General features: G+C 32.2%; 2 protein-coding genes across 3 annotated transcripts in view; both read left to right on the top strand.

Moving 5' to 3' along the window:
- LOC145306673 (exostosin-1b-like) overlaps positions 1-4,583 on the top strand; it is a 145,207-nt gene extending 140,624 nt beyond the window's left edge. For both annotated transcript variants that reach the window (XM_080148974.1, XM_080148975.1), the window contains exons 16-24: positions 102-172; positions 359-540; positions 796-881; positions 1,411-1,483; positions 1,572-1,670; positions 1,882-2,091; positions 3,061-3,212; positions 3,516-3,585; positions 3,873-4,583. In XM_080148974.1, coding sequence (XP_080005100.1) covers positions 102-172; positions 359-540; positions 796-881; positions 1,411-1,483; positions 1,572-1,670; positions 1,882-2,091; positions 3,061-3,212; positions 3,516-3,585; positions 3,873-3,938 — 1,009 coding nt within the window. In that variant the 3' untranslated portion in view covers positions 3,939-4,583. The remainder of the gene's footprint in view (positions 1-101; positions 173-358; positions 541-795; positions 882-1,410; positions 1,484-1,571; positions 1,671-1,881; positions 2,092-3,060; positions 3,213-3,515; positions 3,586-3,872) is intronic.
- Positions 4,584-9,967: 5,384 nt separating this feature from the next.
- Positions 9,968-21,533, top strand: LOC145306675 (myotubularin-related protein 10-like). The gene is made up of 13 exons (XM_080148978.1): positions 9,968-10,116; positions 11,582-11,679; positions 12,398-12,450; positions 12,852-12,930; positions 13,391-13,475; positions 13,656-13,779; positions 14,433-14,509; positions 18,079-18,152; positions 18,505-18,639; positions 18,941-19,043; positions 19,722-19,792; positions 20,258-20,335; positions 20,910-21,533. Exons 2-13 carry the CDS (start codon positions 11,620-11,622, stop codon positions 21,231-21,233), a joined length of 1,263 nt encoding a protein of 420 aa, XP_080005104.1. The 5' UTR covers positions 9,968-10,116; positions 11,582-11,619; the 3' UTR covers positions 21,234-21,533.
- Positions 21,534-22,170: the final 637 nt, after the last annotated feature.

Here is a 22,170-nt window from a genome sequence, read left to right on the forward strand (position 1 = left end):
GTTAAATTGTCTTTTTTATATTGATAAGAATGCTTTATTAATGATAAAATAATTTTTTTTTCTGTTTTAATGCTTATTAGCATTAAGTACAACTTTTGTAGGAAAATTGTTATGACAACATTAGAAATTATCAGACAGAGAATTAATCCTCATCTAGCCGCTTCTATTGCAGGTAATATTATAAAAAAAAATAGCGGGGTGTTGAAGGCTCTTGTTTATTTTTAACTATCTTAACATTAAATCAACATTAATGCACTTATACATGGAAGCTTTCACTCAAATACGTTCTTTGACCACCAAAACTCAACCCTATTTTCTTGTATATTTAAATTTTTTATCATAAAAAAACCTTTTTCAGAATGGAACAATCGTCCCGGAGTGCTATACTACGACAAGACACCACGTGACCTGTCCCGTACCTGCGCAGTAATCAATATGGCGCCCATTCAAGAATTGGCGGGAAATGAAGAATTTAATTTTGAGGACGGGGGAGAGGAGGCGTTGGTCAGCTCTAATTCTAATGTTTTTAAATTAATTCAGGTATGTGTCTTTTTAATTAAATTAGTTTCCTACACATATAATGGTAACAGAATGTTTGTTTGTCTGTAGCTTAAGTTCTCACTAACCGCTGAACTGACTTAAGCCTCTGTAACAATGAAGCATCTGATAGGTCCAGGGAAGGATTTAAAACTATTTTGGGGAGGATAATAGAGTCGTTTCCATTAGTAAGTGCCCTATATAGTATTGTTCTAAAAATTGATTCTGTTGAAATAATTTAAATTTTTTATTGTTTAGATGCTGGGAAGTCAGCACTTTATAACAGAAATAGTTATTCTATGGAGAAGTAAAACATCACCTCCCCCTCTGGAAGACTGGCAAAGGTAATACAATCGCTCTGTTTTGGCAATATGGTTTCTGTCATAAACACTGAATTTTTAAGTCATGATACAAAATACCTACAAGGGGGGGGGGAGTTCTGACACATTTGCGTAAACAGTGAGTATAGGCTTTATCTTTGGACTGAGAGGATAGGTTATTAGGCTATTAGGTTAACCTATCTTCTCAGTCCAAAGATAAAGCCTGTACTCACTGTTTACGCAAATGTGTCAGAACTTCCCCCCCCCCCTTGTTATTGCATAACTATTCTATAATTAATGTTACCTTTTTGTAAAATTTAAAATACAGTTATGTAGGTAAGCGCTGCAACCTAAATACATGTTTCTCTAAACACGTATTTTGAAAAAAATAAATTAGTTTGTAATGTACTTATATCCCTTTATTTTCATTTAACAAACTTAACACTGTAAAACATTTGATGAACCACTAAATCATTAATATTAAAGCTCTATTTCGTATCATAATAAGTTATTCTATTGTGCTCTGTTTTACTTCATTGTCTTCGTTTTTTAGGTTTGGTAGCTTGCGAAGGAAAAAAGTTGAATTATCTGTTGCAGTTGGAAACTCTACTGTAGATAAATTTCAGGTAATTTGCATTTGCGCAAAAAGATTTTTAATTTTCTTATAAATACCTAGAGTTAAACATGTTTATATAACCTTGTGCATGTTTTTAGGTTATTTCTGACAAATGTAAATCAGATAACACAATCCTACTCAATGATGATGTTATTATGAATTCAGAGGAACTTATTTTCATGCATAATGTTTACAAAGTAAGATATTTTCATTATTTTTTTTATATCTGTATGGTACGTAATGTAATGCATTGGTCTGTGTAAACCGATTCGTGTGTGATTATATACCTACATATTGTTAGATATTATAATTTATAAAGAAATGGGTTTCTTGAAGAAAATTTGCATAAAATGGAAGTTTTATGTTTTTGTAAAATGTGAAAATACCTTATAGCGGCATTTTTTCTAGGATTTTTCTGACAGAATAGTCGGTTTTACCCAACGCATTCATTTCTGGGACGGGGAAGAAAAGACGTGGAGATATTCGTCCAAAGCTTCTCACAAGTACAGCATGATCAGTACCGAGGCGGCCATATTTGCCACCAAATATTCGCGGATTTTCTACCAGGTTTTGCCGCTGAAAACTATCCAGTATCTGAAACAGTTTGGCCATTGCCAGGTAAGATTCTCTCTTTTCATTATTATAAAAGGGCAGGTTGTCTGTTAAATCCTTATATAAAAGTAACAGGATAAAGTTGAAGGATATCGCTATTCGTTGAAACGATTTGGTTCTCCCTTAAAGCTCATCTTTTTAAAGGTTATGGGATGGTTTAAACTATTTTAGTGGAGGGTACCAACACCCTATCAAGAAAAATCACCCCTAGAAAAAATGACCCTTACTCCAAATTAATAATTCTGACATTACTTGAATATTAAACATTCGTTACAGATATACAGACGGAAAAATTGGAATAATAGATTTTGAAAACATTCGTTGTATTTCAAACAAGGATGGCAACATCCCTAAAAGCAAAGCTCTGAAACTGTAGGGCAAACGAACATTAAAACTTTTTAAGTGTCAGAACTAAATAATCAGAATATTGAAAAATTGCTTTGATACAGAATAAATTTTAAGGACATACTTATATTAAAAGGACTTGATTATAGAGATGCTTCGCTCATAACACTGTACTTTGTTGTCCTAGGAATCAGTATTCCAAAAATCAGATCAAGCGGATAATTATATCACATAAAAATTTGTTGTTAAAAAAAGTTAAAAAACCCAACATATTTGAAAAGGACGTATGAACTTGATTATAGAGATGCTTCGCTCTTAACACTGTACTTTGTTGTCCTAGGAATCAGTATTCCAAAAATCAGATCAAGCGGATAATTATATCACATAAAAATTTGTTGCTAAAAAAAGTTAAAAAAAACAACATATTTAAAAAGGACGTATGGACATTCTGGTAGAGTTTCTACGCTGACTACTACAGGAATCGCCTAGTAAAGTTTAAAATCTACAGGACAATTCTAACATGCCTAAATTAACGAAAAAAGGCTATCCGTTCCTAACGTACGGATGGACGGACCCTAATTATAGAAAAGCTTCGCCTTTATTAAGGAGTTAATAACAAAATGATTTCAGGATATTCTGTTTAACATGTTGGTGTCCACAATAACTAGAACAGCGCCTGTCAAAGTAGCGGAGCGAAGCAGACTTTCTGGGGCGGAATTTTTATCATTTACCAAAGAGGAGTTGGCCACTAAATTTGCAGAAAAACAGGATTGTATTAATAGGTAAACAAATTAAAAGATAATCATTTTTTTAGATAATATTTCATAAATAAATAAACATTTTTATGATTATTAAACACGATCTATGTAAATAACAGCTATGCATATACTTTTTTTAAAGAGACGACAGCATTCACATAATCATATATGTTAAAGGAATCGTCAAGTCAAGTTTTAAATCATTAGGACAGTTCTATCATGCCTATATTAACTAGGTATTAATGTTATCATTTAAGTATGGACGAACGGATAAACCGATCATAATAAATGAAAAGCTTCGCTTTTAGAATTTCCTAATATTTCTAGATTTGCAGAAGATCTTGGTGAAATGCCTTTAGTTGCATCTCAAGTGAGATTTGATCCTACATTATACAAGGTAGGTACAATTTTGATGCCTTTTTTTCAAAAAGGCATTTAGTATTCACTTCTTCCACCAATTCTAAAAAATTCAATGCATTCTCGTCATTTCTATGGCTTTGAGGACTTACAAATTGTATTTCGAAGATTTATTGCATTCATTCCCGGAGTTTATTAGCTACAATAGCTATAATTTCACGCTTAGACTTAATTAATAGATATGAGTTTCATCTCTATATAGGCCAAAGCACTTCTTGCATCCATAATATTACTGTTTAGTAGATATTATAAGATATTCTATTTTAGGATTCCGTGTCAGCTATGAGAAAGAAATACAAACGAATGGAGACTTTTCCTGTTTCTAATAGTTAGTTCATCGACGAGGAATGATACTGTGCCATAAAGAATCTTAATAATACTGAAATAGTTATTTTTGCAGCGTACTATAGACAGTTTTTCACGGATAGTAAAATAAAATTATGTAAAATTAGTTTTCATTTGGGGATATACAGCAGTCGAATTAGATTTGAATTTGGGGAAGATTAAAAAATTTTGGTAACTTTGATTGATTGATTGCTAAATTTGTCCTTAGTTCCTAGAAATAAAAATTAGGTAAAAGATTTTTGTTAAATCCATTAAAATAACTGTATAGGTCTTCAATGCTGTAACTTTTTGAAAATTTTTTGACAGAGCTTAACTATTTATTAAGTATTTATCATAATACTTTACTATGGCTGTGATTAAGTTACATTTGTGTATATTGTAAATTATTTTAAGTTTATTATTAGGTAGATATATTTTAGTATGGGATTATAGATCCACGCAACGAACTAATTTTTAAAAAGAATATTGGATTTGAAAGTTTTAATATTTTCTTATATTTAAAAAAAAACTTAATTAAAAAATCATTTTAAATTTTTTTACTGCAACTAAACTATTGAATAACTTATAAATGATTTTCACTTTTTTTCATTGAATATAAAAAAGGAAATGTACGTTGTGTTAAAAATGTCATATTAATGTTTATTCTTCTTTAAAGGAAGTCTGCAAGAAATAACACGGTTTAACTGCTGAAAGACTGCCACAAGAAGACCCAATACCCCAAATTTAAAGCCTTAAGCTTCAATAACAAAAAAGTTCTAGGCATTTCAAAATAGCATTTTATGTACAATGGAATTTTTGAAAGATTTCCAATGCTCATAAAAGAAAAAACAATATTAAATTACGTCGCCTAGACACAAAATTATAACCTTATCTTTGTCAGAAACTTAGATTGTCTGTAACCGATTACATTTTTACAATAAAAACACCACATTTCATAGTCAAAATCTATGAAAAAAATTCGATTTAAATTGCATTTTTAAACGAAAATCATAGCGGAAACAAAGGGGTAAACTAATACAAGCTTAGCTGTGATTGGTTGTTAAGCTGATTCAGCCTTCTGATTGGCTACAGTACATTCGGTACAACGCAAGTAAAACTTAATTTTTTTAATGATTTTGACTATAAAAATGGGTATTTTTATTGTAAAAATATAATTAGTTACTGGAAACCTAAATTTATGACAAAAATAAGCTTATAATTTTGTTTCTAGGCCACGTAGTTTAATTTCAAAGTTTTCAACATGAGCATTGCAATTCTTTCAAAATTTTCATTGTACATAAAATGTCATTTTAAAATGCCTAGAACTTTTTTGTTATAGAAGCTAAAGGCTTCAAATTTGGGGTATTTGCTCTACTTGTGACAGTCTTTCAGCAGTTAAAGCGTGGTATTTCTTGCAGGCTTCCTTTAAGAAGATGTAATTTAAAAAATGGGATCTAGTGCAGTTCATGGTACAATGTTCCTGGTGATGATTATTTCCAAAAATCTATGAACTTCAAAGGCTGCTAGCTGCCAAACGGCTGAATATACATAGCATAAAAAGGTCTATAAATAGTCTGAAATAGCCAAGATGCAAAGGGAAAGCTTCACTAAAGAAAAAACGCGTAAAATAAGTCTTTTTTTGACGCATTTATGTGCACTTTGAGATAACTGTGAATTAATGAGTAATGATTATTACCGATTACTTGTAGGCCTTTTGTTGGTTAATAGTTTGTGTGAGCCTTTAAATTTCTTATATTTTTTAATATAATCGTTACCAGGAACATTGCACTAGATCCAAAAATTGTTTTTTTTTATTTTATGGTAAAATTCTTTCGAGCCAGGGAGTAGCCTCATCGCTTATTTTAAACTTTTAAATAGTAAATTACCCCTAAGGGGCCTAAATAGTTATCAACCTAACCCAAAATAATCATTAAAACTAAGCATCCATAATCATGTTTTGTACACTTTGGTTCAAGGGAAATTGCAGAAAAGTATTTCCTTTTTTATCAGGATATAACTAATATTACTAACCCATACAAATTTCAGAATCAAAAATCTAATTTATCTGTGATACAAAATATATTTACAACAAGTTTAAACTTTCTCAGGAAATTTTTAAGGTTGATTATTTATAAAACACTGACGGATAAAGTAAGTTATAGACTAGAAGCTCATTGTCCATAAATGAATGTCTAGTAACATCTATATCTCTTTTAGCGTCACATATGGACGGACAAAAAATATTGTAAGTTTGTCTGTTTCAATACCAAAAGATAAAATAACCCTACTCTCAAGACGTCCAAGTCTTTTTGTGGGGAGGGGGGGGGAAAGGTTATATTAAGGGGTTAGAGGGGGTATTTTAATGTATTTTAAAAATTTTTAATGGGGTTAAATTGGTAGGTTTTTAAGTTTGAGAGAGGGAAAAACAACCCTTTGGCCGTCCACGCTTACTGTACTGCATAACCATACAATTTATTGTTAATTCATGAAGTATGAGGTGCAAAGACGTCCAAGCCCGGGGGGAATGGAAAAGTGGGGATTACCCCCCCTAAACGTATTTGGGGGTGCCCAAAAATTTTTTCATTTTACCCCCCCCCCCCCCATTTAGATACCCCCCCAAAATAAAAAATCTCTAACATTTTTAATACTATATATTTAATAAAATCTAAATTACCCCTGCAAACAGATTTCAGGGGGGTAATTACCCCCCCAAGCAAATTTTACCCCCGGGGTACAAATTTTTTTTGGGGGGGGCACAGTAGGATTTTTGGTCATTTTTTAAATTTCCTCAATTTTGAGTTAAATGTTCCAAAGGCTAGTATTACCATTCAAAAGTTGCCATACAACAGATTTTTTGATGTACTACAAAATTCGGCAAAATACAGCTGTTTTGCTGAACGTGGTCAAAGGAATATTTTTAAAAAGTGAATTTTTTCATTAAAATCATCATACATTGCTTTTCCTACTTTTTCCTAGAATAAATTGGTGTAAAAATCTAATTAAATGTTTGTAACAATATTTCATTGATATAAACAGATGTTTCTACTTCAAAATGCCAAGAAAAATAAGAAAAGTTGTCTTAAATCTGTAATTTCAAATCCAAGAACACCTCAAATTGCATCTTAAAATAACATGTATTTTTTACGTTTAAAGGTTTTTCCAACTTGGGGCTACGAGGTGCCAAAAGTTATTTAGGCCCTGATTAAATTTAAGTATTCATAATTCAAGATTAGTTCATAACTCTTGGCACCTCGTAGCCCCAAATTAGCAATTCAGCTTCGAAAACAGACGGTAGAAGGCTTTATTAATATAAATTAAATATCATTATGAAGTCAAACAACTAAAATTGATATAATTCAATAACACACATATTTAATCTTTAAAGGTTACCTTTCCGTTTTTAATAGCGAAGCTATTTTGTAAATGATATGTCCGCCTGTCGGTACATCTGTCCATTAGAAACAGTATTAGGGAAAACGTGAATTTCTCGGCTGCTATTTAAAGGACTTTATTACCATACTAAGAAGCATCCAGATTATAATTTACCAAGTCCTTCAGTCTATCGGTAATGGTCTGACAACCAGTTTATTGATATTGGAACAAGGATGACACCATTCATAAAAGCAAAGCACTGAAATGGGGTGACAGACGAACATTAACTCTTGTAGAGCGTGAATATGTAAAATATATATAAATAAGTCTTGTCAAAATTTTGCCTAAATTTGTTGCAAAAGTTCTTAAATATAAAATACTGTTTTAGGGTATACGGAAATTGTTAGGAATTGATTATAGAGATGCTTCGCTTATAATATTGTACTTTTAATATAAGTTAAAAACCAACATAAACGTATGAACATTCTGGATAATGATTATAGGGTTGAAACGCTTTCCAAATCGTACAGAACTAATACAGGAATCAATAGAACAATTCTAACATGCCTAAGTTAACGAAAAAGGTAACGTTACGGACGCAGGGACGTACGGACTGATCCTAATTATAGAAAAGCTTCGCTGTAATTTTAGATAGACAGCTTTTTTTTTGGGGGGGGGGTAAAGATTTACCTCATTGATGGTAATATACTCTATATAAAACTAACGTCTGCGTCACTAGCATCTAGGGTATTCGAAGGGATTTAGAAGGGCAGAAAAATAGCTTAAAACAATACCCAGGCTTATTTATAAAAATGAAATAGCCTAAAACCATCCTATAAGAAGCTTCCCTCTAAAGAAGAACCATATCGGTTCAGTGGTGAGTGAGATCCTTCACTACACACAAAAAAACTTTATATTATAGGATATACTGAAAACATATATACAATGATTATTATGAATAGTTTTAGGAACAAAGCTGCTCAATTTTTATAAATGTGTGTATGTCTTCCTTTCTGTATTTCTGAAACATTTAAATTAAATTTGATTTATAAGCCACTATTTTTTTATGTCAGTCCTTTAACTTTGTTTAAAATACTTGATTTATATTGTTTTTTCCTTTCAATGGCCTTAGTTTCTAAATTTAATAGTAGTCCATGGATCCTCATTCATTTACTGTAGGTATTACTTAAACTCTCCATCCAACTATTTGAAAATAACAAGGATGACAACATCCATTAAAGCGAGGCTCTGAAACGGTGGGACAAATGAACATTAACACTAATAGATTGTCATAACTAAATAATCAGAACATAAATGTATAAAAGTTTAACAGAATTGTAAGTAAATTTGTTGAAAAAACTGAATAATTACAGGATAATTTTTAAGGACATTGTAATAGGGCTCGGCAGCCTGTATACCTCAGGCAAACCTTTTCAAATTTTAAATATCAACTAAAAGGTTGAACCTGACCCAAGTATGACAATCCCTCTTATCAAAGAGCATCAAAATGGGTTAAAATTTACAGCTTAGTCACAGCTGATGCGCAGCTGCCGAGCCCTGTATACTATTTATTGAAAACTTAGAAGCATATAATATGTATATTAATCATATATGTACACCTTAAAAACTCTGCAAAAGTTTTAATTGAGGTCTAAGTCGATTTAAAAAAATTTTCTTTTTAACAGAATAATATAAGAAATTTCGCATTTTTAACCATATGAGTAGAATAGTTCTAGGGACATTTTTCTTATTAAAATCACAATAATATGTATATGATATGTTATATTACATAAGCTATAACCTGTATATGAAAGGTTTTAACTTTATTTTTAGATAGAATAAGCTTTTGTTGGCATTTGTGACTCAAAGTTAAAAAATCCCCAAATCAGCCAAAAAACCCACTGTGGGGGGGGGGATAAAAAATTTGCGGCTCGCTTTGCGCGTTGTTTTACCCCCCTAAAAACGAATTACCCCCACGTGAAAAAATTTTACCCCCCCCCCCCAAAAAAAAAATAAAAAGCTTGGACGCCCCTGATGAGGTGTGCTTACATTTCAGCACATTTTCACATAGAGCATCAATCATATTTATATTAAAGGACCTGTTTTATGAATAGAGTGACATATTGAACTGTTGTTAAAATATGCGCACTTTATTATTGAATAATGATATTAAAATGTGAGTTTGAAAAGTAATAGAAAACATCCTTAAACAATTTATCCTACAGAATCCGTTGCATTTGGAATTTTGGACCAAGAAGACAAACTATCTTTCCTTTCTGTTTACATTTAAGGGATTGAGCTAGAAACATTAGAACAACTTCAAAGACTGCTTTAGGTCAAACGGCTGGTAGTATAGCCTAAATCCGCACATCTTTAGGACCTGCAAAGTCTGCTCTTTTGATTTTTAAAAACAAGGTATAATGTGTAATGATAAGGGATTATCTTGAATAAAAATAGCTAATAACATGGCTAGATAAAACCCACGTAAAAATATATTTCGCACGTTTATGTTAGGTGCGCTTTCCCTGTTCATTGTTGAGTAAAGTTTATTATTTGTATTCCTTGTAGACCGGGCGCTAAGGATTTGTATAGCCGTTTGACAGTTGATAGTCGTGTATTTGACCGAAAAAAAACTTCTTTCATGTTTCTGACTTGATACAATTTTAGTACCAGTACATAGTTAATAGTAAATATAAACTATTCTAATCTGAGTGACCGCATTTAAAGTGGAATTAATGTTATAACTGAAGAACAAGAAAAAATGCAGACTAAAGTATGCAGCTGAGAATTATGAACTGTTAATCAAATGCATTAGGTGAGTGTATTGTTTTTAGAAGTAACGTAGCTTTAAAGTGTTTGTTTCTGTCTGTCCTTCTATTTGTGATGCTGCTCTCTATTTGGTTCTCTGTTTCTCTACTAAATACAATGAAGACTAATTGTAGGTACTAACTTTTTTCTATAGGACTTAGATTCAGCTTAACATTTTAAGAAGTTTTGCTGCTTTTTGATGTAATTCTTCTTGTTTTCTTTTTTGGTGAAACTGCTGGGCTATTATTGTTCATTCACAACTAACTTTTTGATTTCATGGTATTAATATGGAACTTGTAAATGTAACCATGATGATATGTTACATATGGTTTTGAATCCTTGCATTTCCTAGCTATTATTAGGAATTTCATTCGCTTGAAATTTCAGCGAAATGTTTTAAAGGGGAGTATGCACGAACGAGAGCAAGTGCCTCTAAGCACCTTCCAGCACTGATCCTAAATGTTTTTTTGTGAATAATTTAATTTCAACCTTGGTTTTATGATATGTTAAGCATTTTTTTGACAAAATATCATCAAATGTTTTGTTGAGTTCATAAGTTCTAATAAAATAACACGCCAAAACATAATTAAATGCTGTAAATTACAAAAGTACACTAATAAAACTGTTTACAATATTACAAGATATCATTCCTTTTTCTAAATTAACATTTTTAATTGAAAAGGTATACTTTTGTGTCACAGCAGTTTGAACACAACAAAACATTTGATGATATATAGGGTGAGGCGGGGCTAAACCGGTAATTTTTTTGATTTTTTGAAAAAAAAGATGGGGCAAATAATAATATTTTCTAATGAAACCAAGACCAAGCTTACGGAAAAGACTATCAGGTCCTAAAAGGACGTTGTCCTAGGACTTTTAGAAGTTTGTCATAATTGGACTCAAAGAAATTTTTTTTTAAATAAAAATTTTTCGTCCGAATTTAAGACCCAAAAAGTAACCTTAAAATTCATCTCACAAAATATTTATTTCATACTTTTTGTAGGCAATTTAATAAGGAACAAATTTGCTTTTATGTTTTTTTTTGTCATTTGAAAGGAACATGGAGATAAAGGTCATTTTATGAAGGTGGGTAAAAAAATTACCAGTTTAGCCCCTTACTGGTCTATGCCTGCTTGACCCTAGTTAAAAATGCCAACATTTCAAAGTTTTTTTTTCTTCATATAAAAGCATTCTGAAACTTAACTTTTTAAATCGATATAATGATATTACATATAACCCTAGTATTTTCACCAAAAAGAACTTTTAGAATCACTACTGGAAGATGATTAGAATCCCTTGCTCTTGTTCGTGCATACTCCCCTTTAGTTGTTAATTGGAAGAATAGAAAAGTTTGGAGTTTCCAAATAAAAAAGGGGGAAGGGGGTTTGATGAGCCAATTTCTGTATCCAAGCCTGAATATAAAAAAAACTGTTGGGAATTCGGCACTCTTAAATTGAAGTAACCCTTTTCAGGTATATCCTTGGTCTTGTTTGTTGCTGTTACCCCCTGTATGTATGAGCTGGAGCTGGTTACCTATAGTTCCAATATCTCTGGTCATCACACATTTTATCAGGAAAATATACATACATACCTATATTATGTAGTGTAGTGGAGCTACGCTATAAGATTTGTATTTAATAAGAGAAAATAGTAAGGAATTTTTTTCCTTTTAAATTACCTACCTACTATAGAAATAAAGATAGGTACTCTAAAAACTTTTATCATCAATATTTTTATAATAGCATTTATTTTTTTGGCCTCCTGCTTTGCTTTTATACAATATAACTCCTAAACCATCCTTTTTGTATTTACAAAACTATAGGTTATTATAAATGTTATTATGAAAATCATAATTTTTATGTAGTTACCTTTAAGATATAAAAACAATTTCATTGTAATTAAAAGGGGGAGGGCGATTGTGACAATTTTTTAAACCAAAACTAAAATTTAAAAAAAAATCAACTAAAAAAAGAGTTACAGCACTAAAATTTGGAATGGCGGTAGCTTTTCAGAGGTACAATGAGGATCTGTGGAGAAAAGCGGCGGAACCGCAGCGCTGCTCTCAACGGAAAACCGCCGTTTTCCGCTTAATTTTTTTCATATAAATTTTCCTTATATTTGTACTTTATTTGAAAAAGGGTTGTCTTAAAAGATTCAAAATTCTCAAATTTGTCGAAAAAAGACAAAAAAAACTTTTATTTTTTATGTCAACTTTCTTCATCTAGAACCCCATAGCAGTTTAAGCCCACATTTAAAACTAAATTAGAATATATGTTACTGTTGTGTGACAGGATGACGAGGAACAAACGACCCAGTTCTGTGGCAGCAGTCCTCTTAATAGGTCAGTACACGTATGTTTCTGGCTGTCTTACTTATATAAAAGTAACAGGATGTCTCTATGTGCTGAAGGATCTCTCTAACCGCTGAACTGTTATGTTTTTGTTTTTGCTTTAGAATGTAGCTTCTCAAAATTCCTGTGAAGGTTTTTATTAGTGGGGGGGAGGTAGTAGTACAAAGAGAAATCGCATTTGAAAAAATATTATCCTCCTCCTAATTTTTCTTCTCTTAAAATTAAAATTCTTTAAAGTGGGGAGGTTAGGAGCCCTTTGGGTGGGGGGGGGGGGGAAGTCGATCCTCCAATTTTAAATTGGAAATGTTGAATTTTTTCTAAAGGCGATTTCTCTTGAGAGGGTGGTGGCTTGGAATATATTTGACTCTCAAATAAATGGAATTTGTGTTCAGTTCAATCTTGAGTTCTACGGATGATTCCTGCTTTACACTGGATGAAACCTGGGAAACTTTAGAATCACAAGATCTCCAGGTAAGGACTTGTTGCTGTTGTGTTGGCTTTAGTGTTCTCATGTGTAGGGATGAGATACAACCATGTTTTGGGATGAGAATCGAGACCGATATGGTTCTCCTTTACAGTGAATCTTCTGGTATGCCCTGGGAAGGTTTATGGTTATTTTGGGGGAGGGTGTGAAAACTAATAGTTCACAAAGATGGTATGAAGGTGGAAAGTTCGAGTCTTGGTTCAAACTGTTTAAACTGGTTTACCCTCTAGATCAGTCCTTCCAATCTAAAACAAAGGTGTTTAAAGAGTATATTGTCAATACATCAGATTCGTAAAATAATGACAAAATTATAAAAGGTCTTCAAAAACAAGCTGAATTGACGTAGGTATTCTAACTGTTTTTGATTTTAATTTTTAAAAAGTTTTTGTTGCTAAGACTAATTACAGGGCTTTTAATTTGAAAATACTTATTTAGATATAATTATAGGACTGGAGAGTGTATCAATACCTGGAACAGTTGAGAATGAATCCAAGTCACAAAGCTAACATGTCAACCTCTACTTTTTATATTGGTAAGATTTCAAATTAGAAATATAAAAACAGGGATTATATGTTTAAGAGCCTTGAAATTAACTTAATTCAGAGTTTAACATAATTTACAATTTTAAACTTTTTATTAGGTACTTTACTGTGTTTTTTTCCATTTCTAAGACTTGTTTTCCATGTGACTAGTTCAGTTTGTTTTTCATTAGATTTGAATGATGGTGCTATCAACGAGAAAGAAGACCCCACGGAGGAATTAGAGCCTGATCTTCTGCCTGGAGAGCATTGTATTGCCAGGGCCCACAGGGTCATCAGCTACTCTACTGTTCAAGGGTAAGTATACAGATAGTAATTAGAGCAGGAAAGATTATTACAAGGGGAATAATGAAAATCTAGGGCCCATATGGTCGCCAGCTACTTTAATGTTTAAGGGTATTTGATTCAACATAGTAGGAACAGGAAAAACTCTAGCCAGAGGAAAAAAGAAATTTCAGGGCCCAAATGGAGCTACTTTACTGTTGAAGGATGTGTGCTCTAACATAGCGCACAAGTGAAGACAATAAGTAAGATATATAATGGAATTTCAGGGCCCATAATGACATCAGCTGATCTACCCTTGATTGATTTGTCATCTACAGATACACTTTTTCCTCTTTTTAAAAAACTTGCTATTGCTGAACTATTTAAAAATATAGCTGCACTAATCCTTTTATAAAAGTAACAGGATCTCTTTCTTTTTTATGTACAAAAGGTCTCGCTAACTGCTGAACCGATATGGTTCACTATTACAATGTAGCTTCTCATAGGTCCTAGGAATGTTAAAAGGAAGGTAACCACGACCCTTCAAAGAGAAACCACTTCTAGAAAATGACCCCCTACCAAAAAAAACCTTGTGTTGGGGGTGACTACGGCTTCTAGAGGCCGTAGAAGGTACGTAGCCGCTAGTGTATATATTAGAATACAAGTATAAATTATTTTTTTATTAGGCTAACCTCTGGAATATCTGGTTCCCTGTTTGTGACCACCCTTAAGCTTTCCTACAAATTACACCTGGATTCTGACGAGGAATAATAACAAAATGTTTCTTTTGTGTTTTAAAAAAATGTATAAAAATAGGTCAATATTAACAAGTTTATACCTAACTGTTACAGGAATCCTAATTCATTACTTTAAATCAATAGGACAATTTTAACTTATTTACTAAGTATATTTGCGATTACTTTTATTTAATGAAATCTTCCAATTTTTAACATGTACAAAACGGCCTGCTTAATTGCTTCAAGATCCATGTCAGATCTATATAGGAAATAAATGTCTATAAACGAGCTCAAGTTTTCCAAGGAATATATGATTAAAACTCATAGTGCTCCAATAATCCATCATAAACTCTCATTGCCCAGAACGATAAGACCCATTATTTTACTTTATTAAAAATAAATTCATTTTTTTCATTTCATGTTGCTATTTACCTTATATTGATGTATTTAATTTCTAATCATAAAAAAGAAAATTTAAAGGGGGGGGGCGAAAGTGACACTTTTTGAAACCAAATCTAAAAGTCAAAGGAACTCAACTAAAAAAAGAGTTACAGGTCTGACATTTTGCATGGCAGTTGCTTTATAGGGGTACAATATGGAACTGTGAAGAAACGGCGGCGCAACCTCCGAAAACCGCCGAGAAAAGGCAACAAAAATTACGGCGGGAAACGGCGGTTTTCGGCGGTTGCGCCGCCGTTTCTTCACAGTTCCATATTGTACCCCTATAAAGCAACTGCCATGCAAAATCTCAGACCTGTAACCCTTTTTTTAGTTGAGTTCCTTTGTTGACTCTTAGTTTTGGTTTCAAAAAGTGTCACTTTCGCCCCCCCCCCCCTTTATAATATGATAAATTTAAGAAAACTATGTTTTAAAAGAATTCGATTGTGGCGACATTTTGTGTGTTCAAATATTAAACTAAAATTGTAATCATCATCATTAACCCTTTGGTGATGGTAATGTAAAGAAATAAATATAATTTAAAAAAATCTTTTAAAAATCATTTAAATTATTAAATATTTACTTTCTTTTAGATAGTAATGCCGGGTGAGGAAAATAGATTTATTGAGAAATAGATATGGTGCATTATTTGCCAAATGTACCACTTTTCTGCACTACCTCTCCGATTTTGTTAATACTCTATATTTTGGTCCGTTGGGTCATTCAAGGATGCTGGATGGCCAAAAAAAAGTTTCAGAGTCCCTGGATGTCTAGATATCTAGCTATCTATGAAGGTAGGTAACAAAAATGTAAAAAACACCCATTTTTTCACAATTTTGAAAATTAATTTTTTCATCAATCTTACATCCAATCTATACATTTTATACACCAAAATGATCGTTTATTCATGTAAAAAGCGCACATAATGCTATTTTGGCCAAAACTCTAATTTTACAGGGTGTCCAACAAAAAGTTTTTTTTGGATATCTAGCGTAATACCCAAAATACCTGTCCGAAAAAAATCATTTTTTTTGGCTTAAATCCTGTGTTTTATCTGTGTGCATATGTAATATATAACGGTTCGGACCACCCGGGACTATAAGGTTGTCAAATTTCACTTTGGAACACCCTGTAAATGTGATTTTTGCTTCTGTAGAGCTAAAACTTGGTCCAAATTGGCTATCTTTTCAAATTACTCTAATATGTGTCTTAGTATGTTTGGCCATAGTGTTTTCTGACCAGATCAATAATTTCATATTTTTTGGACACCCTGTATTTTCAAAAAAAGAGAAAAATTTTTTTTGTTTTTTTTTAATTTTTTTTCTATTTTTAAGTTACTTAAAACTGTCATATAGATACAGATTTTGACTAATAACAATAATATTTGCCTATTTTACAAATTTTTACACTTTTGGGACACCCTGTGCATGTTTTTGAAAAATGATGGTTTTTGCCCATTTATGGGGTGAAGGAGTCGATTTAAGGCCATAGACTATTTCTTCATTTTTGTACAACTTTTCAAGACACATCATTTGTTATTTATGCAAAAACCGCAAAAACCGAACCGTTTTGCGGTTATTTACCGCCAAAGGCAGAATTGTTTACGTTTTTTGCCGTTCTCGAGGTTCTAATGGGCATTTGTGATAAGAAGACGTTGATTTATCAAGATAACTGAGAAATACTTTTATTTAAGCATTTTAATTTACTAAATTTCATGTGAAGTAAATTTTTTTGTATATCCAACCGATTTTTGTCAAAAAGGCATTTCAAATGCACATGATTTATGTTTCTTTTATCACTTATGTTATAGCAATTATTTATGTTATATTCACCTCATTTTCTTGTTTTAACAATTGAAATCTATCTCAACGAAAAACGGTTAGCTGCACACAAAATTTTACCTACTTAATATGAAATTTAGTAAATTAAATTACCTAAATAAAAGTATTTAAGAGGGATCTTGATAAATCAACGTTTTCTTACCACAAATGCCCATTACAACCTCCGGAACGGCAAAAACGTAAAAAAATTCCGCCTTTGGCGGTGAATAACGGCAAAACGGTTCGGTTTTTGCGGTTTTTGCATAAATAACAAATGATGTGTCTTGAAAAGTTGTACAAAAATGAAGAAATAGTCTTTGGCCCTAAAACGACTCCTTCCCCCCATAAATGGGCAAAAACCATCATTTTTCAAAAACATGCACAGGGTGTCCCAAAAGTGTAAAAATTTGTAAAATAGGCAAATATTATTGTTATTAGTCAAAATCTGTATCTATATGACAGTTTTAAGTAACTTAAAAATAGAAAAAAAATTAAAAAAAAAACAAAAAAAAATTTTCTCTTTTTTTGAAAATACAGGGTGTCCAAAAAATATGAAATTATTGATCTGGTCAGAAAACACTATGGCCAAACATACTAAGACACATATTAGAGTAATTTGAAAAAAATAGCCAATTTGGACCAAGTTTTAGCTCTACAGAAGCAAAAATCACATTTACAGGGTGTTCCAAAGTGAAATTTGACAACCTTATAGTCCCGGGTGGTCCAAACCGTTATATACCACATATGCACACAGATAAAACACAGGATTTAAGCCAAAAAAAATGATTTTTTTCGGACAGGTATTTTGGGTATTACGCTAGATATCCAAAATACACTTTTTGTTGGACACCCTGTAAAATTAGAGTTTTGGCCAAAATAGCATTATGTGCGCTTTTTACATGAATAAACGATCATTTTGGTGTATAAAATGTATAGATTGAATGTAAGATTGATGAAAAAATTAATTTTCAAAATTGTGAAAAAATGGGTGTTTTTTACATTTTTGTTACCTACCTTCATAGATAGCTAGATATCTAGACATCCAGGGACTCTGAAACTTTTTTTTGGCCATCCAGCATCCTTGAATGACCCAACGGACCAAAATATAGAGTATTAACAAAATCGGAGAGGTAGTGCAGAAAAGTGGTACATTTGGCAAATAATGCACCATATGCATATAGAAAACTAGCCAATAGGGAGATAATTATATCGAGCCAACTCTAGTAAAAACATATCGATGAAAGCTTTCTGGTAAGGATGTACTTAAGGACATTAGGACCCTAAATGTAGAAAGTTTCCTTTTTAAAAAGTAAAATAAAACATTTTGTGTTATCTACAGGCCCCGAAGAAAAACCTAATTCTCGGAGAATGGGATGTTCCTCTCACAAGCATTTATTCTCTTTATGAAATTAGGAATGTTGTTTGATTTATCAAAATAACAAATAATAAAACTTTTATTTTTAACAGTTTTATTTGGCGGTGCCTCAAAGGGCCTAGTCGAACACAAAACCCCCGCGCTATTTTTTTTAATTGAAAATGATGGGAAAGGGTTAGCATTTTCGTTTGTTTGTTTATTTTTTTAGATAAGGTTAGATTGTATTAGTTACTGGTTAGCCCCTGCAGGGTAAGGGGTTACGCATTAGGAAAATATAGAACGAAGGGATGGTTTTTTTTATATATTAATGGGTGGACATAATAAAAAGATATTTTATCGTCGGAAAATTTTACGCTATTTGTATAATTAAATTGAACATATTTTCCTCAGTGGAGAAGGTGGCGACAAAAAGAAAAAGTTGACGCTTGGTTCTACAGTAAATACAAAAATAGACGCAATATTCATTCTATGCAAAAATTTTCGCTTTCTGCAATTCAACTTCAAGTTTGCCAAAATAGATCAGGTACGTGTTGTTTTCTTTTTAGTAGTGAAGCAACTCTACAATTTAAAATGTTTGTATGTAAGTCTGTAGTAGATTCTTTGTGACCTTGTAAATTTTTTATACCTCTTCAAGCCAAAAAAGGTGTCAAATATAAGTTGTGTGTGTGGGGGGGGGGGGGGTTGGATATCAGTGCTCATCAGGTTTATTTGTTTAAAAGTACTCTAATTTAAAAAAAAAAAATATACAACATCATCAAAATTATATGGTAGATAATGAGCCCATTTTAAAGAAAATATAAAGAATTTATTTTTCTAAATTCTAGGGGCGGAGTGTGGTAAATGCCCTGCTGCATCATGTGAGACCAAGGAAGAGCAACTTATTATTTGCCTTTGAACAAAAGAAGAAAAAATATCAGCCTCTTTCAGGTGCTAAGCTTTTGAGTTTGAACACTTGGATGTGTTTTTTTTCGTTCGATTATTATCATAGTCTAAGTTACCCCTAGTATTAAGGGGCTTTCTGTTGAAGAAGGGAAAGAGGCAGCAGAAAAAAAGCCTAAAACCATCCCAGGAACTTTATAAATCTTCTTTAAAATTGAGAACTCAATCAATAAAGAGGTTACCTTGATTTAAACTAATACCTTAAGAAATAAACCTTAATTTACATTTCAAGAAAGCAAGTTTTTTTTGTATGAATCTAAAGATATTGAAAATTGCTGGTTAAAATAAATTGTAATTTTCAAGAAAGCATTAATAATGTATTTGATTGTTTTGGGCTATCTTTCTGACCTCAGGATTATTAGGATTGTAATTTGTATTTGTTCTATTTTTGAAACCATATGACTTCGAAACCGATTAATATCCGCTGAGTAGAACCAGTTCTTAGCCATACTGAAAAATCATGTATAGCATCGAATTACAGATAATTATCCACGAATATTAAAATAAATATAAAAAAATTAATACCATTTTTGTAAGCCCGGGCCTTCGTCCACTCAGGGCTAACCGAACTGGTTTTAATCTTTTAATTTTTCAATTTAATATCCGCGAAAAGTCGTCTATAATACGATGCAATAAATAACTTAAATTATCACTTTAAATTTGTAGGTAATCAATCTTCCTCTACAGATTGGACAAGTATCGTGGACAAGTCTGGAAGCAAGGACGTGCGCATTACAAGGAAATATAACATTTTAAATATTTATTTCATTAAATAGAAACTGCTTTACTTATATTCTATATTCGAAAGTAGTTAAAAGATGTCAGAATGTGTACTTTTGTTTATAGTTTGTCGAATAAGTCGGTTAAAGCATATTTTCTCTCAACATTTTAGTATCCTAAAAAAGACTTTTTCCAGCAAATGTTTGACACGCACCGTCTCGAAACAAAATAGCCTAAAACCAGGATCGTTACTGCACTTCCATGAAAATTCTCAAACATTTACAAAATCTTAATGAACATGCACAATGACGCATACAACATTTACTACTTTATATTTTAGGATAAAATAAGAAATCCTCCAAAATTCTTCTGCTTACATTCATAGTATAAATGATACCTATTTGATTTTTAATATTCGCTCAATTGGAATTTATATACAAATTTTCATCCTTTTTAAAATTAAAAAAAATGTTTAATTGTGCAGAGTGAACGAAAGTTGGCAAGTTTGTACAAATCTTCCACAAATATTTGTTGTTCCAAGTCATGTCAATGATGATCAGGTAAACTAAAGAGTAGCTCTGCTTTAAAAAAAAAACCAAGCAGCTTTTACCCTAAAATCTAAGAGCTTTGTATTATTTAATCTGACTGGGAAGGGCAGAAAATAGCCTAAAACCATCCCGGAACGTAGGTGAAGCTTCGCCTAAATGAAAAGAAAAAAAGCTTCAGATAGAAAATCCTTACTATCTTATTTAATAGGATTGTTTATTGAAAGAATAAAATGTTAAAAGTTGAGAAACAGAAAATAGTCTCGACCACTTATTTTTTAAATTAAACAAACTACTTGATTTTTAAAGTCCTCATTTGATGAAAATTATTAATATTAATATTTTATTTCAGTATAAATGACGCCCTCGTAATTAATTTTGATTTTTTTTACGAAACGATTAAAAAAGAAAGTCTTAGTTCTTGACGAAATATGTATTTTTCTTGATCGATGATTGTATCTAGTTTGATAAAGTAGTCTTGCCTTGAAAAGGATCAATAACATTTAAATCTTAAGTAGCATTCATGTTGTACAATACTTATTTGATTACACGAATTTTAATGAGGTTCTTAACGTACTTTTTGATCAAGGTGAGTCGACTGGCAGGAATATTTACGGGATATCGGCCGCCCGTCTGGGTATGGGGCTCAGTAGACCACGGGGCCATCTACATCCAACCCAACCTCAACGTCCAATCTAGTCTACAGGCAGACCAGTTGCGCAAAACCTTCTACGGCGTCCACATTGGACGAAAAATCCGTGAAGTTGAATTGGCGAAGGTGCTGCCAAACCAAACCCTGATTGAGGAGGGATATCCCGCCATTTTGGATTTACACTGTGTGGACAATGAACGGGAGGCGGATAAAAGTGATTATCTGTCCAGAATGGAGACCATAGGAAAATTGCGTTATTAAAAAAAATTTTAGGCGATTTTAATCATCTTGTAATTAATTTTAAAAAGTGTCTGAGACTAAGCATGTTTAAAAATCGAATTCAGTACAAAGAAAATTTTAATCAAGACTACTTAGGTACTCTTTTTAAACAACTTTTGAATGGGGTTAGGCGGAAGTGACACTTTTTGAAACTAAAACTAAAAGTCAAAGGAACTCAACTAAATAAAGAGTTACAGCTAAGAGATTTGAAAGGACAGTTGCTTTAAAGAGATATAATATGGAACTGTGAGGAAACGGCGGCAGAACCGCCGCTCCCGCCGAAAACCGCTATTTCCCGCTGATTTTTTTTGCCTTTTCTCGTCAAATTCACATATAAGGAACGGCAGGAAAGTGGAAGGCTGCTTATGCAGGAGAAGATAAGTGTGGTTTTACTAGAAGTATGATGCCGTTCAATATATTTGCACTTGACACTTTCGATTTTAATATTGACATGTTTGAAATATTTCAAGTGTCAAGTGAAAGTATAAGGGAAATTTTAATGGGAAAAAATGTTTATCTCAGATGATTGAAAATTGTCTAATTTGGCGAGAAAAGGCAAAAATAAATTTCGGCGGGAAACGGCGGTTTTCGGCGGGAGCGGCGGTTCCATCGCTGTTTCTTCACAGTTCCAAATTGTACCTCTATTAAGCAACTGCCATGTCAAATCTCAGAGCTGTAACTCTTTATTTAGTTGAAATAATTTGACTTTTAGTCTTGGTTTCAAAAAGTGTCACTTCCGCTCCCTCCCTTTAATACTATATCAATTACGTCCACTAATAGCTGAACATAGAAAAGTGGAAAATACGAAAAAAATTTAATTTAGGTCGTCTTTCCCTTGTTTAGTATACTTTTTATATAACTAGCAGCTGCGCCCCTAGCATCTAGGGGCTCTATATTCGAAGGGCAGAAAAATAGCCTA

The sequence above is a fragment of the Acartia tonsa genome, chromosome 14 (genome assembly GCF_053477335.1).
Source record: "Acartia tonsa isolate MP-2025a chromosome 14, ASM5347733v1, whole genome shotgun sequence".
NCBI classification, from domain to species: Eukaryota; Metazoa; Arthropoda; class Copepoda; order Calanoida; family Acartiidae; genus Acartia; species Acartia tonsa.